This window comes from Osmia lignaria, chromosome 13 (assembly GCF_051020975.1).
Source record: "Osmia lignaria lignaria isolate PbOS001 chromosome 13, iyOsmLign1, whole genome shotgun sequence".
Lineage (NCBI taxonomy): Eukaryota > Metazoa > Arthropoda > Insecta > Hymenoptera > Megachilidae > Osmia > Osmia lignaria.
The window spans coordinates 9,080,320-9,096,075 of record NC_135044.1 but is presented as its reverse complement, the minus strand read 5'-3'; the positions used below and the strand labels follow the sequence as shown (position 1 = coordinate 9,096,075).

The 15,756-nt window shown below is 33.9% G+C and overlaps 2 protein-coding genes and 2 long non-coding RNA genes across 4 annotated transcripts; 2 read left to right on the top strand and 2 right to left on the bottom strand.

The window, feature by feature from the left end:
* Nucleotides 1-528: 528 nt before the first annotated feature.
* Nucleotides 529-2,174, bottom strand: LOC117610191 (uncharacterized). The gene is made up of 3 exons (XR_004582825.2): nt 1,743-2,174; nt 1,157-1,330; nt 529-1,088 (listed from the first exon to the last, which is right to left on the bottom strand). It is a non-coding gene; the product is annotated as an uncharacterized LOC117610191 (long non-coding RNA).
* A 4,359-nt stretch (nt 2,175-6,533) lies between these two features.
* LOC117610234 (uncharacterized) lies at nt 6,534-8,165 on the top strand. Its single transcript, XR_004582830.2, has 3 exons — nt 6,534-6,599; nt 7,711-7,776; nt 8,109-8,165. It is a non-coding gene; the product is annotated as an uncharacterized LOC117610234 (long non-coding RNA).
* On the bottom strand, nt 8,065-12,092 carry LOC143305983 (uncharacterized). Its single transcript, XM_076691463.1, has 2 exons — nt 11,521-12,092; nt 8,065-11,118 (listed from the first exon to the last, which is right to left on the bottom strand). The coding sequence occupies exons 1-2, from the start codon at nt 11,780-11,782 to the stop codon at nt 11,033-11,035; spliced, it is 348 nt and encodes a 115-aa protein (XP_076547578.1). The 5' UTR covers nt 11,783-12,092; the 3' UTR covers nt 8,065-11,032.
* A 2,591-nt stretch (nt 12,093-14,683) lies between these two features.
* Nucleotides 14,684-15,717, top strand: LOC117610228 (3'-5' exonuclease-like). The gene is made up of 5 exons (XM_034337361.2): nt 14,684-14,829; nt 14,907-15,131; nt 15,199-15,343; nt 15,417-15,518; nt 15,611-15,717. The coding sequence occupies exons 1-5, from the start codon at nt 14,684-14,686 to the stop codon at nt 15,665-15,667; spliced, it is 675 nt and encodes a 224-aa protein (XP_034193252.2). The 3' UTR covers nt 15,668-15,717.
* Nucleotides 15,718-15,756: the final 39 nt, after the last annotated feature.

The window sequence follows — 15,756 nt, the reverse complement described above, 5'->3', positions numbered from 1 at the left end:
ACTATTTGTCGTGACCGATTTGCCATTTTTAAGGGACAGTGATCTATCTATTGAAGGTATACATGTCTGTAGGGTATTTTCTGCACGCGTTGGACCACTACCAGACCGGCAGACACCGCATCTATTAGTCAATACCGGATGAATATTTGATAGTGAGAGTTATGGTCCTGATCAAATTCCACACCATGTATCCACTACTTACATATATTTCACGTGTTCGACCAATCGATACATAGGGTGTTTCTATTATTCGAAAACTATGGTTAAATCAAATAATTCAACAATTGTTATTATTACTAAAACAGATAACATTAGGATTTAAGATTCTAAGAGACTTTAGTATAAGATTTTAATGTTCTAAAACTTTAGAATTCTAAAATTCTGAAATTCCACAATTCTAAGATTCTATCTAAAATTCAATAATTCCAAACTTTCAGGATATCAAAATTGTAAAAAATCCACAATTCAAAAATTTCAAAATACCATAACTTGATAATTCCAAAATACCAAAATCCTATTAAAAATTCCAAAATTTCAATCTTTCAGAATACCAAAATTCCAAAATTCTAGGATTAAAAAATTCTAATATTTTTAAATTCTCAAATTTTAATTTTCTAAGTTTCTAGGTTTGTAGGTTGCTAGGTTTCTGAGTTTCTAAGTTTCTAGGTTTTAGGATTTTTGGATTCTAAGTTTCTCTTATAAAATCTTATAAAATGAAAGATATTAAACACTTGGTATTGTTAACAAAACCATGGAACCTAGCTCACCCCTCAGAAAATCTTAGTTACCCCAATAATATAATATTCAAACATTCCAAAACTTGATTACCATTACTGATCTTACGTACCTTTATTGTTAATTGTAACTAATCAAGTGAAGGAAATATTAAATCGACAAAGTTACAAGTTTCGAAAGCTGTTTAATGCAACAGTAATAGATTCTGTAATCCAAAGAATGAAAAGCTGGAGCAACGAGTTTATAAAGTTAATAATTTCACTTCGATTCGCTTTTTGTCCCAAGCTGTTTATCGACAGATTGGATAATTAATTGTTTCCTTTGCATCAAAGTTCTCTGTGAAGCCAGCATCCCTTTAGAACACAAGAGAGATGAGTGGAGAAAGCAGCCTCGTGCACCGCTTGTATAATTGAAGATATACTTTAACCAAAATCTCAGGGCTGGCTGTAGTACCCTCTATTGTTGTTGTTACATTGTTTCGTCGAAATTAATGGACCGACCTCGTTTCATTCGCCACGATTTCACGAAGGATCAGCTCGGCGACGCCTTCAACTTCCTTCCAAACACACCATAGAAATACAAAAACTTTCATTTCCTAAAAATGAATACACGCAAAATTTTATTTCGCAATTTTCTATTTGGAAATAGTCGAACTTGACTTTGGAAAAATTATAAATTTAATTTTAAATTGAAAGAAAATTTAAATTTTTCGAAGGAAACTATATGACAGAGTTGCAAAAATTATAAATTTAACGTATAATTAAATTTGTCAATCGTGGCAAAAAACTTACAAATATTCAAAGGTATTAATCCAAAATTAAATGTATAATTTTTTAACGAAAGGGTTTCACATATTTAGAAGAATAATTTTATGGTAACAGTACAAAATTTAGGAAATGATAATAATATGAAATACGAAATTGAATTAATCGTAAGGTTGGAGCTCTCTCCATGGTCCGCCGTTCGAGGGTTAATTTATAACTAATTTAATAAGAATTTATAATTACTTCTCATTGTTAGATTCAATAAAATCGAGGAAGAAAACAAACTAGTACAAACTGTACAAACTAGTTCACTCAAGATTTTTAAAATTCTATTAATAATTTTATTAATTTCTTCATAAAGTACAAGAAAATCGCTTTAAAAGCACATCTTCTCCGCGATTTTAGGAACGTTGATCGACCAAAAAAAACAAAATACACGCGTGTCGGTGTATTCCAGTGAGAAATCTGGCCATCGAGTGACTTTACTACTCAACGATTTAGGCGTGATTCGCGTCGCGAACGAGCACAAACCAATTTTCTTAGCAAAGAAGAAATAAAGGACGGACTAAAAATCGGCGTACGAGAAGGAGGCGAAGTTCCGATTTGCAGTGGGTAGCTGCTAACTTTATCGAGCTTTCGAGTTTATGTACTTTGCAGCTCGGTCGCGATTTTATGCTTTTTTCCTTTGTGTTTACCGACTCTCCTGTCCTCGCTTCTCCTTTAAGTATTTCGAAACGAACCAACCATCGCTGAGGAAGAAAGATATTTCGTCAGAAGTTTATGACTCTTTGAGGAATAAATTCGGCGTATGGATTCTGCGTTCCGAAACACATAACATATTGCAACTTCTGGTAAGAACGCTGCTATAAAATGGTAGCTCGACAATGTTTCTAAAATGTATCTACAGAAAGTCTGATTTTCATGACAGAAAAGTATCGCTAAATGTTACTTCTGATTCATTAGTTTAAAGCTTAAGGTTTAATAAAAATGGCTATGTAAACGATTTATCAGTATCCTTAACGCGAAATGACTGATGAATAATTATAATAAACAATGGCTAATTTTTAAATCTATAATAACTGACATGATTTCATGACAAAAACGTACGACTTGATTAATATTCTTAATATAAAATTGTTGATACCTATTTGAAAGAAACAATGATTCAACTGATATAACAATAAACTGTAACTTGAAAAATGACGGATCAATCATTTTGTACCAAAATATTTATGAAACGTTTATATAGTAATTTTCAATAAACCTCAAACTCTAAGCTGATGTGTCATAAGTGTTTATCTATGATATTTTTCTGTCGTGAAATCATGTCAGACCTTCAATATTTCTTTCAACAAAATCCAAAACCAAAATCTTTCAACCAAACACCAAAAAGACATCTGCAGAAGAAAATTAAAAAATATATTTGTTCGAAGGAAAAGTTGGTTGAAAATAATTAACGATGCTCGATTTCCTCCAGGTGTTTAGCACAATGGTAAAATCTCGTCGCGAGAAAAGAAACAGAAACGAAAGAGGGAATAGTTGATCGTGCATCCAAGAACGACCCAGTAACGGAGTTCTGCGCGTGACAGAGGTCATGACACGAGCATTATTTCCCTTTCTGTTCGAATTCTGGGGCGGTTACGAACAAGAGAAACAAAGAGGAAAGGTGAATCCAGGCAAAAGGAAGCGAGTTTGTCGTAACAGCGGGTACTGACTTTATCGGCCTTTCGAGTTTATATATTTCTCCTTTACAAGAGGTGCAACCCCCGCATTTTCACGCTCTCGAACCAAACCGCTATTCTTTCTTTCTCTTAGCCCCCTTTTATCCTTCTCTTCCACCTTCTGACACTTCTATTCAATGACGGCCAGACCCTGGTAGCACGCATTCATTTCACCCTTCTTCGAGCAACCCTTCCACGTTAAACCTCTCCCAGCCACTCTCCATCGGTTATTTATTCGCCATAGTTCTTACTTTTTACACTTTACGAGACTATATCGATGGCTTTTGTTCGTGCCCCTCCTTCTCGATAAAAGGCAAAGAAACATACATTTCTCACCCTTCTGCTTCAAATTCTTTAACATGTGCACTCTCTTATACAAACGAACAATGGTCGTAAATTCAATAAATTCGACATAAAATTGGAAGTATACGGCGTGCTTTTCTTGTCATTGGAGGAGACAAGACAATTTCATAGACAATTTAATTTTTATTTAATAGGATACTTTGTGGCCAATATTCAGATGAAAAATTGTGATAATAATACAAGATAGGGTAAATAGACCGAATAGAGAACCCCCCTCCAGTGACATATGTCTGTATATCATAAGAGTCGCCATCTGGAGTAACTTTTCCTTATAACCTAACAGTCGGTCACTGTTTATTAAAAAGTTATTAGCAAAAAACGTTTCACTCAAAAAAATATCTATCCTAAACTAACCCACAGCCGAAATGTTTTTATATTAGTTACATATTTTAGTATTTAAGTCGATGTGTAAGGCGAAAGTACTCCCTCGGTGAAATCAGCCGTAGATTCGGCCCCAAAATAATGGTTCAGTCAGGTTAGGTTAAGATCTTTTAAACGGGTGGGGGTGCAGGATAAAAGAGCAAAGCCCCTCCCCCGTCTATTCATTACATTTAGTACTAAAATGTATACAGTAAAACCTGGATAAATGCAACCAAGATTGGGACCCAGTGGTTGCATTTATCCAAGCGAGGTGTCGAATCTCGGGTTACACGCGACGACCAGCCAAGCGTGAACGTAGAAAGGGACAGACAGTGGCGGAAAGAGAGAGGTCCGATGATGAAAGGAAAGAGCCGAAACGTATCGGTGTGACTAATACTAATTCAACTATAAAACTTTTTTATTTTTGACTTTTTTTTATTAAAACTTTTATTAACGCATTGGTGAAATTTTTCTGATTCAAATGGTACCAAACACGATATAGTTTCAATTATAATTACTTGCTAAAATTGATGTTAAAGGTTGGCGAAAAGCAACAGAGATCGAAATCAAAACCAGTCGCGGTGTCGGCTCTGGTTTCAAAGGTTTCATTTATCCAGGCAAGGTGTCGATTCTGCGTCCGTACACATCTTTTGTATTCAGCCGACATCATTTATATTCAGTCGTGGTGTCAATTCTATGTTGTTTATTCTATTACTATTGTTTATAAATATAATTCAAACTATATCGCGTTTGGTGTCATTTTAATAAGAAAAATCTCACAAATGCATTAGTAAAAGTTTCATTAAGAAAAAGTTAAAAATAAAAAAGTTTTATCGTTGAATTAGTATTAGTTACACGGATATTACGATCGGATCATATTACACGGTTTCCTCGTCGAGCGGCTCGGTTCGCCTAGGGGGATCCCTCCAAGTGGAGGGGATAGCGATGTTGCATTTATCCAAGCATTCTTTCGTTGCATTTATCCAGGTTCTACTGTACTATAACTAATATAGCAGCATTTCATATAAAGAAGAATCAGATGTTTTTAAAAATGACGATACATTTTTAACAATGACCGATAATTGGGTTAGTAAATTAACAATTAATATAGGGTTAAAAGTTTAAATTTAAGAATTAATTACTCGATAGTCAATAACACGGAACAAAGATTATATTTCCGAATTAGAATCGTTATTTAAAATAAATTTTGGAAAATCTTCAGACGTTGGAATACCATCGAGAGATAGCACTGCAAGTTTAACGGTATTTAAATAAAAGCAAGGTGGTTTACATAGTCGTAATTAATCTCGCGAAGCCGAAGAAAATATCGATAACAGCCGAGGGCAGCAAGTTATTACATTTATCTTCCGGCCGTTTGTTTTTCTACCCTTTTAACAACTTGTTAATGCTTCTCGTCTCGCATGAATTTTTCACGCCACCCCTTCGCCCCCTTGGTTTTTTTCCACCCTCTCGCTAAATGATTCCAGGCTACAAACGCTTCTCTGTCCTTTTTCCCTCGGCCTGTTTGCGAGCCGACCCTGTTAATTATGATTAATCATGTCTCGGAAATTAAAGCGATTAATCTTCTCGTTGTGACGACCACTAGTGAGAGCAACAACACACCGTATATGTGGCTGTTTTCCACAGAGAGGAAAATGCTTTTCTCAATTAGTTCAACCGCTAATCGTTTCTCGTGACTTATGCATATTTTCAGACCACCATTAGCGAAGAATTTTCTCTTGAATAACTGTTAAGAAATATGGAAAGTTCCATTAGAACGTATGGAATAGAAAAATATATTAACTTGTAATTCTTGGAAAACAAATATTGCCTTATATTAATTATTAATTTATTATTGTAATACTAATACTACTAACAATTTTTTCTTCAAAATATAAATTATTATAGTTTCCAAAATATTTATATTGTATTGTGATTTTCCCAATTATTAAATTTTAACTCTTTGACCGCTAAAGGTGTAAGGTATCGGTACCCATTAAGACCTACCTAAGCTTTGAATATTTTTCTAATTTTTTTTTTTAATCGATTAAATTTGCATTCCTCGTGTTTCATTGAAAAATTGTCAAGAAAAGTTTGATTAGTTCGACACAATTATGGGTTTGGTGAAAAGTGTTACCTAATAATGCCTACTCTTAAAAATAAAAGATTTTGTTTTTAAATAAGCAATATCAAAGTTTCAAAGAAAATTCAATCCTAGTTTATTCAATCAAAAACGCAACATATACACCAGATAATTTCTCTGTCTTTTTTGGTCAAACCCATACATTCTTCATAAACATAATGTTCACAAACACATCCTCATTACTCACAATATCATGAACTCTTGTCTTTATTTCCACCACTTTTATTTTTTCTTCCTCTTCCGCGCGATATGGTGGCAGCACCTGTCAAAAGTGCTTTTTAGTTATCCAGATATAACCGATAGGCCTTATTAAGTTCTAGGCCTTATTGGGTACCAGTACGGTATGTACCCTGAGTTGCATTGAACTTGTCGCAGTGAAGTTGGCTACAAATTCACTACGCATTCACGCCGCGTCGATGAGTGAATGCGTGGCCAACTTCACTGCAACAAGTTCAATGGAACTCAGTTGACACAACGTTCAATCGTCGGTACTGTGCAGATTGCCGGTTTTAGGTACTATTCACTCGAATCTTTTAACATTAATTAAAAAGCAGAGCCGCGAACGTTATTTCATCACTCTTGATTTTTGTCTTATTTTAACTGCTAGAATCATCTCCTAAAATTTGTCCCACATGTTGTCGAATACCCTGTATATGGCCAATAAATTCTTTTTAACACATTTAATATTTTACTAAATTGGTATAGGCATACTGTTATATATATATCGTGCTGCAATGTTAAAATGTGTCCCAAAGTTTTCTTCTCTTTAACAATGCAAAATTCGAATTTAAAAAAATACTATACTGTAAAATGATGATGATTTCCCTTTTGAACACGTTACAATTAAAGGATCATTATTTAAGTTTCGTGCAGTAAGCTTCCAAACAATTCTACAAGGTAATATTTAATTAGTGTATGAGAATTTGGGTGTGAGTAACATACGAATATCCAACGCAGGATCAAGAGGAGGTTTAAGGAAGCTTACAGTCCTGGACCGTGTTACCCCCATTTACTGTGTTAAAAAAATTGAATGAAATTTTTTTACTGTTGTCCATTTTCTTCACGATTACTACACAATTGTTATTTAATTTTATTTAGAATAAATTGCAATTTTTGAACCAAGTTTATCGATCAAGACGGTCAAGTGAATAATTTAAGTGAATAATCTTTGTATCAAAATTACAAATGAAACAAGGTTATTCAAAAATAATGGATAATTTTTTATTCGAACAATATAGATAATTCATTTGACTGATATAAAAAATATTCCTCATTATTCTTATTCAGTTTTAATTCTTTTGAAATGTATTTATTTCAATAATTACGATAAATGCAATTTGTTTAATTCATTAGAAATATTTTATTGAAACTTTTTTTAAATTTTCGATTTGGAAAATTTATTGTACGATATTTCGTTCATTAATATGATTTCATTGGTATATCGATATTGTTTGAATAATGTCGAGGCCTTTAAATAAAATATCGGTTAAAATTGGGCTGTAAAATTGCATTTGGAAAATGTAGGAATTGTATTGAGGGGGTTTCAGATCATCTGACGGTAAATGAAAATGCTCGTTACGGTTTTCGTTGAAAATTGAACTGTTGAATTATATGTAATCCACAGGTATTGGTAGATACCGTTATCTTGTCATCGTTCATTCGCGGCTCCAGTTTGGATTATTATACCGACGTATGTACAGATTATTCTATACATCTACAGATTATTATAAATATATTTTATGTATATAAGTACGCTCTATTATTTGTCTAATTATTAAAGATGTAAAAAAAAACATTTCATATGAGAACTTGATAAGGAAATTTTAATAAAAATATAACTATTCAAGATTCTGCTTTACGAATTGACGAACAGTAATATTCTTAAATTTTTAAATTTACAAATTTCTATATTACTAAATTTCAAAATTTCTTTATCTTTAAATTTCAAAATTTTTTAAATTTAAGAATCCCTAAATTTTTATATTTCCAAATTTCTAGTCTTTAAAAATTTCTAAATTTCAGACTCGAAAGCTTAAGTCCACCTTTAGCCAATTTAACAAAACAAACATTGGAAATGCCGAGTTCTAAAATCAGAAATCTAAGTAAATCCACGTTTCATCAATTTGGCGAAGTAAAAATTGAGAGTCCCAGGAGCCACAAGCCAGTTTAAGTCCCATGCGTCGCCGATTTTCCATACGTATATTAAACCCTATACATATGTATACTAATTCATTCCCAAAATAAAAAGCTTGATATCATGAAAGTACATTCGAAATGATTAAGTCCAATGGCAGGATGGTTAAAATAACCCATTTACAGGCGTGAAGAGAACAGGGCGAATGTGGGGTGCAAGGTAGAAAGAGAAGGAGGAGCAGGAAAAAGGGTGTCAACGAGCTTCCAGTCGAAATGAATAATACCCCAACAGGTGCAGGAACACAATCTCGAGCCCTCGTTGCCACTTAACGCCTCTGAAAGCGGCGTTCTCGCACGGCCCCTTGAGGAAACAGTGTTTTTCGCAAATTAAGAGATTCGCAATAATGGCCTTAATGGTGCTGTAAGGGGTACAAACTGAAATTACATAGCCGCTTAAACGCGGTTATTTATCGTCTACTTTATTATTAACGTCCGCGAGATTTTCGTGGCCTCTCTCTGTTCGAGACAACAGAAAACGTTCTTAAAAACGACGTTACACCTCGTTACCCTTACATTTTCAATTACTTTCTTTTATTTTCTTTGCCTTTTTTTTTAGCTAGGTTATTAATGGTTTAATAGGACTTACAGGTTATGAGCAAGCAGGATTGGCCAATTTTTTGATTACGTAAACAATTTATGCATGAACGTTATTAGAGTAATTTAATTTCAGTATAAGGGCTAAAGAGTTTTTTCCTGGAAAATTTAACACCTCTTTATTTTTGAAGATTACTTATAGGACCGGATTAAAATTTCTAAGACCTCGGGGGTTATCAAACATTCAAGAGCTCCCTTAGTTGGTAAAATTGGTTCAGAAATTGAAATTTATTCTAAATAAAATTAATAAATAACATTTAATCGTGAAGAAGAAGGGGCAGCAGTAGAAAGAATCAATATTTTTTGACATAGTAGAACCTGGGGCTGTAACCCACCTCTGACTACCCTTTAATCCAATGCTAACTACTCACACAAAAATTTTTATAGGTTGTATAAACTTTGACATCATAAATAATTAAAATTCCACATAATATCAATATGCAAGTGGAAAGCTTAAATTTAAATTTTCAAAAGAAATGAATTTTTCGATTCGAAAAATTTCCAATCTTTGTTTGCCGCTCTGTACCATCCATATTTATCGACGTACGTTTGTCAGTGATGAATCACTGTTCATTTACTGTCACAAATTGCAAGGACACCCTCCGCGACGAGAAGACAAAAAATCCAAAGCAAGAAAAAAAGGAGAGATGAGACAGATACAAGAAGAAATTAATTTCAGGTCGTCATTTTAAAGACAGCGACCGGTAATTACGAAAGTTTACCGGCTGCGAGGGTAGCAAACGAAGAGAACGGATCGTAGGGGTGGAAAAATCGAGAAACCAACACGAAGCTGAAGCCGAAGCTGAATCGGGTAGTTACATAATAAAAGCGAGTCGAAATCACGAACGCGAAGTCTAAGATCTCACGGCTCAGAGGTGTTATATGAAGTCCTTTAAGCCTCGCTGCCCGATCGGAAAGTATTTCTCATTTGACCTTTGAGGCTGCTCTTAGGATTACCCTTCTCCACCTCCGCCCATCTCTGCACACATCCATCGAAGACATCAATAACGCCAACTCGAAACTTTCGCTCTGCTTCGAAGTGTTTCTCTCCTGCAACCCTCCGCCCCCATCGTTTCGCTCTCGAGTTTCTCTTCGCTTTCCAACCCTCCTTTTTTCTTTTTACTTTTCTTTTTTTTACATTTTTTTATGGAGCACCTCCAATGGCCCGAAAAGCAATGAACTTTTACCGGGCGAAGTGACAAATGGCGATCGCGAACGAAACACGAAATATAAGGGGATGAGGCTAATAAAATCAAATGACAATCGGTATCGAGAATTTTGATGATCAACCCTTTTGGTAAATTATTCAAATTAATTTTCATTGATAACTCAATGAGTGTCCACTTAATATTAAAAATTTATTATATTTTCTATCTATAAAATTTTCCAAAAATTAATTATCCTCAGCTATATCTGCAAGATGGCAAAATAATATTGATTTATTAGATATACAATATTAAAATTCCATTTCGAAACAACACGATCGCGATCAAATCGTGTTAAAAGGATTCGAGCTGGTCCGGGGATAAAAATTTCGAAGGTGGATCTCGACTGACGGCGTCCGGCAAAGGAAGAGAAGAACAGACACAAAAGGATTTCAAGCTGATGCGATAGAAGTAGATGAAGAAGTATTAGGGAAGCGGAAACGATGAAGCGGCGCCGGTTAAAGACGCCGGTGCATCAAGTAGATCAAACATTGGTGTTGTTCTGTAGCGAAGTATAAGAAGAAGGGAAAAAATCTTTTAACCAAATGATGTTGAGAAGAAAGAAACAAAAGAATAGAGAAAGGTAAAAAAAAGCCTTTTCGAAGAGCAGTAACTGGTAAGAGGATGGAAATAAAAAGTTCTGCAAATTTGAGTGGTGGTTTTAACGCTGCTCTACCAACTACCCCGACTGACCGTCTATAAAACCGCTACCTCGACTACGCCAATACCACCCCTGAAGACGATTCCCAGTTTCGATCGATTGTAATTAAATGGAAACGCTTTTACCTCCTCGACAGGCTCCTTACAGCTTCGCTAGTCATCTTTTTACCGAACGGACTGAATAATACTTCAACTGCGACACCTAACCAATCTTGTACAACACAATGATGTTAATAAACACTCGAGTTTAATTGCGTGTTTCGATTTAAGTGGAAAAGACGCCATGGAAGTGCTCTACGTCTTACTACGGCAGCTTAAAGCTTCACTTTTATTCTTATTATCTTGACTACTTTTTTTTTCTCCTGCTTTTGCATCTGCATCTGAAAAAAAATGTAACTTTTTAATGAAATTTTAATTAAGAGATGTGGATTATCATTTCAATTGAAAACGATTTTAAGAATATCTTGAAGTCTGTTACAATTTAATGACATGATTGTAATTACATTTTTGATATATTTAAGTAAAATTGCACAAATTTCTAACAAAAAGTTTGACGAAAATAATCATATAAATTTTCCATATTATTTTTCAAAAGAAATATTTCATTCCCGTTATCAAGGTCAAAAAAGAAAACAAAAAGGTGTTTTGATAAAAGCACATATAAGTACGAAACGATGCGTCAATAACTCATATTTCTATACTCTGATACCCGAAACAGATTCAATATATGCTATCAGAAATATTTCGGATAGAAGGAGAGAAAAACGAGGCTGCGCACATACGCGAACCCTTTTCAAATAGCCCCTCGAACGAGAAGGATCCTTTCACTTTGTGTCGTTCTCCTAAGAGCATTACAACCGTTTCTAGCTCTCCGATCGGCAATGATTTCCAAATGGTATTAACGGTTCTCCGTTCGCAGTAAGCCGTAATACCGCAAATGTGGTCGACTGGTAAGTGCAGATTTCCGGGAGGACCAGTCTGACGCAGAAAGCTCCACACGAAATTGCAGTCTACAACACCGAGCCATGCCCCCAAGACTCCCATTAAATTAAAAGAAATATTCGTTTATACTTTCAACTAGAGAATAATTAAACAATCTTCGCGTTTAATTGATGCGAATACATCTTATTTTAATTTTAAAAACCATAGATTTGTATTTCTTTTTATTTTAAGATTCATTCATATTAACATAATATTAAATATTTGAAAAAAATTCATGATATTAGATTGTTATATTAACAATTTGCTTCTAAATTATCTATTTTTAAAGATTAGATATATTTGTGTATTGGAGAAAAAAAATGATCACTTTTGTATGTACAACTGACAATAAGTTGACTACATAATGTCAAAAATAAATCAGAGAGAACATTATGCTAGGGTAAAATAATCAATTAAATTAGTTGTTATTTAAAATCGTAAAATACATTTTTTAATTTTATATCAATGCGCTTTCTATAAAATCGAACCTTCAGTACTATCTGACGGTAAATGGAGAAACTAACTGCTTGCACCGATGAAATAATACAGGATACTGCCGAAGTAAAGTTGGCGTGGAATATTAATATTTCTTAACAATTTGTCTTAAAAAATTGTTTCCCATTTGCTCCCTCGGAATCTAAAATTGCTCCAGTCGCAAATATTATATTTAATTACATATTCGCAAATAAAGAAGCAGAAATTTGTTATCTACAAAGTAGATAATAAATGGTCTTTTTACAAAGGTATTATGGTGCCAAAAATCCACTCCTGATTTGTTTTATAAAATTCAACGACCAGATATCTAAATAACAACTTATTAACAAGGAGCAGTTAAAAATAAATATTGCGTATCTGCCGGTAAGTTATGAAGTCTGTACACTAGCACTAGTGTATTTACAGACTTTAGTATAATAGACAGCACTTCTTTGAAAGAGACACAGGTGGAGGTGGTTTAAAATTCTTTTGATGATCCTGGGACCAGAACTCTTACATACATTTCAGACTGCTTCCTGGCCCTGGCTATCTTAATAGCACTATATTTCTTTTGCTCAGAATCAAGGACTTTAATGAGTTCTTCATATGCAAACTCTGATGGCACCCCTCCAGGCACGTACTTTGAAATAATAGCAATTCTGTTTTTATCAGGAGCAAATCCTTTATTTATATACGCTTTGAGCACCGTAATCACTATCCCCTTCCTTAGATTTTCGTCCGTTAAGTTACGAGTGGCTGCAATAGAAGAACATACAGCTATGTCGATGTCAGATTTTCTAAGATACTGCCCACCACTTTGTGTACTTTGACTTAAATTCACTAGTAGCTCCACTTCCGTTATGCCAAGTTCTTCAGCCAATGAGCTTGTATCATCCTTACTGAAAAACGCACAAGCAAGGGGGGTCAAAAATTTGTAACCTTCATGATAACCCATTTTGATAAATCGTGAAAATGTCTCTAGAGCTAGTAAACTAGCTGCCTCAACTGGAAGGACCATACAGTTTGAAGTATATTGCACATTTTCTGGTTTGGAATTCGCGACAAATACCCTGTGTTCGTTTTGGGCTTTATGAAAGATAAATTTCCAGATCTTATCTGTTATACAGGGCTTAGCTATATGCAATTCTGGGCCAATTTGAAATATGATCTTAATACAAAATAGCAACGCCTTTGATGATTTATTTTGTTCAAGTTCCTCCATATAATCGTCACAGTGTTTCTTGAACTCCACCTTGAGTTCTTCCATGTTGTACTCGAAGCCACTGTGAGGGTTGAAAACATCCCTTGCTGTTATTCCGCGAATATGGTATTCTTTTTCGATTGTGTGCCTTAACAAGACACTAGGAGGTACTGTGTATCTTACAACCTTAGGGTGTGCCATTTTCTTTAAACCACTGTGAGCGTTGAAAAACTCCTCTGGTGTCATTCCGCGAATATGGTATTCTTTTTCGATTGTGTGCCTTGACAAGACACTAGGTACTGTGTGTGCCATTTTCTTTAAACCACTGTGAGCGTTGAAAAACTCCTCTGGTGTTCTTCCTAATATATGGAATACTATTTTCACAGATATATGTGTAAACTATAGGTACTGTTTTAATCTTGCTATAATGTTAGATACACGACTCTATTATACGAAGAAGCTCAATTTCTGAACAGGGTATCTCTCTGATCATTTGTATGTAACTATCTTTGTTACAGACGCCTTCAAGTTCAAAACTGATCTCGCACTTACGACCAAACAAGTTTCGACCTGCAATGCGCATTCGTGAGTGTTACATAACTCACGGCCCAGAAATCCCTGAATTTCCCTACACCGCAAGGCGGACACGCAACGACGCAACAGTATGTATACCACAGTTCACCAGAGTCCATACTGCGACGCGCAGGTTGGAAGATGGTGGGGGAACGCAGCGAGCTCTCCGCCAATCGCTTTCCACTTCGTTTGGGAGTATCGCCAATCAGGGCGAAGATGCGCACTGGAGATGCGCGAAGAACGAAAATTGGTCTTTTCGCAGTTATGGACTCTGGTGAACTGCGGTATACATACAATTCTCTCGTGGAAGATACTATCACAGCCTACTGTAAGCTGTGATCACATACCGTGATACCGTGCTGTCATACTATATAGAGAGTTACATATCTGTGAAATTGTTGAAAAATATTTATTGTTAGAATTCAAAAACAGTTTGTAATTCTATATAAGCTCCTCTAATTTAAATTTTCAACAATAAACAGAAATTTTATTACTATGGTATAATTCATAATGCAGAATCATTAATAATTCTCAAGCTCTCAAGAGGTTAATGTAATTTACATTTATTTATATACAATCTTGTAATATATCACACATTAAATGTAAATTAAATATAAAATGTACATATATACATATTTTTCACTCCAATATTTTTATTAAAAATTCACTGTAATACTTTATTAACCTAGTATGTAAAATGCAATTTGTTTTTAGTAATGAATGCATTAAAAACGCAATCGGAAAAAGGACGTATAACAGAAAAAAAGCTTAACATGTCTGTTTTACCATTTATTTCATTCAAAGGTTGCATTAATTATGTCAGTGAGTTTGATACATGTGCTATGATTTGTGATAATATTATGTAAGATTTATGTAATTAATATGACACAATAAATAGATGTTTTAATATATGTTTTATTATTATCATAATTTTTTTAGCAAAGAAGTGGACAATTATGACAGTGATATAGTACCAGTAGGATTTGATTTAGAGTGGCCTTTTAGTTTTCAAACAGGAAGCGGAAAAACTGCTTTAATACAAATATGTTTGAATAATAATATATGTCATCTATTACATGTATATTCATTGAAAAAGCTACCTGCTGCATTGGTCATTCTTTTAAGTCATCCAAAAGTAAAACTAGTTGGAGTTAATGTAAAAAAGTAAGTTTCTTTCTAAAGAAAAATAATGGTGTGTTTTATGTTGTAATTTTAATTTTCTTCTTTATAGCGATATTTGGAAATTAGGTAGAGATTTTACTGAATTTCCAGCAAGTAAAGTGGTGGAAAATAATTGTATAGATTGTGGTACATTTGCAAATAGAGTATTAAATAGATCTTGTCGTTGGAGTTTAGAGAAATTAACTGTACATTTGGTTAGTTTTTGTAAATTTAGAACATACCTATGTAAAACTATAAATAGACAAATGTTATGTTTTATTATTTTAGCTGAACAAAAGTCTAGATAAAAATTCAAAAGTAAGAAAAAGTAAATGGCATATACATCCTCTAAACGATAACCAAAAAATGTATGCCGCAACAGATGCTTATGTATGTTATTTTTATTTATGTTTAATTATGTTTTATTAAGTTTAATTTTATTGTATTTTAAGTTTAGTTATTACAAACACTTTTTTAAATAGGTTTCATGGCTTCTATACATTACCATACAAGAAAAAGCAAATTTAAAACAGATTTAAGAAAATGTGAATTGTATATAATTTGGGTTAATAAATACTTAATGATATACCAAATCAGATTTAAAGAAATTGTAATCGCAAGGAAAATA

Excerpts from the sequence above, each read along its gene's own strand:
- LOC117610228 (XM_034337361.2), top strand. The coding sequence starts at position 14,684 with ATGAATGCATTAAAAACGCAATCGGAAAAAGGACGTATAACAGAAAAA. Across the intron at positions 15,344-15,416 it reads AGAAATTAACTGTACATTTG|CTGAACAAAAGTCTAGATAA; the intron begins GTTAGTTTTTGT and ends TTATTATTTTAG. Across the intron at positions 15,519-15,610 it reads ATGCCGCAACAGATGCTTAT|GTTTCATGGCTTCTATACAT; the intron begins GTATGTTATTTT and ends TTTTTTAAATAG.
- LOC143305983 (XM_076691463.1), bottom strand. The coding sequence starts at position 11,782 with ATGGGAGTCTTGGGGGCATGGCTCGGTGTTGTAGACTGCAATTTCGTG. Across the intron at positions 11,119-11,520 it reads GCTATTTGAAAAGGGTTCGC|ATGCAGATGCAAAAGCAGGA; the intron begins GTATGTGCGCAG and ends ATTTTTTTTCAG.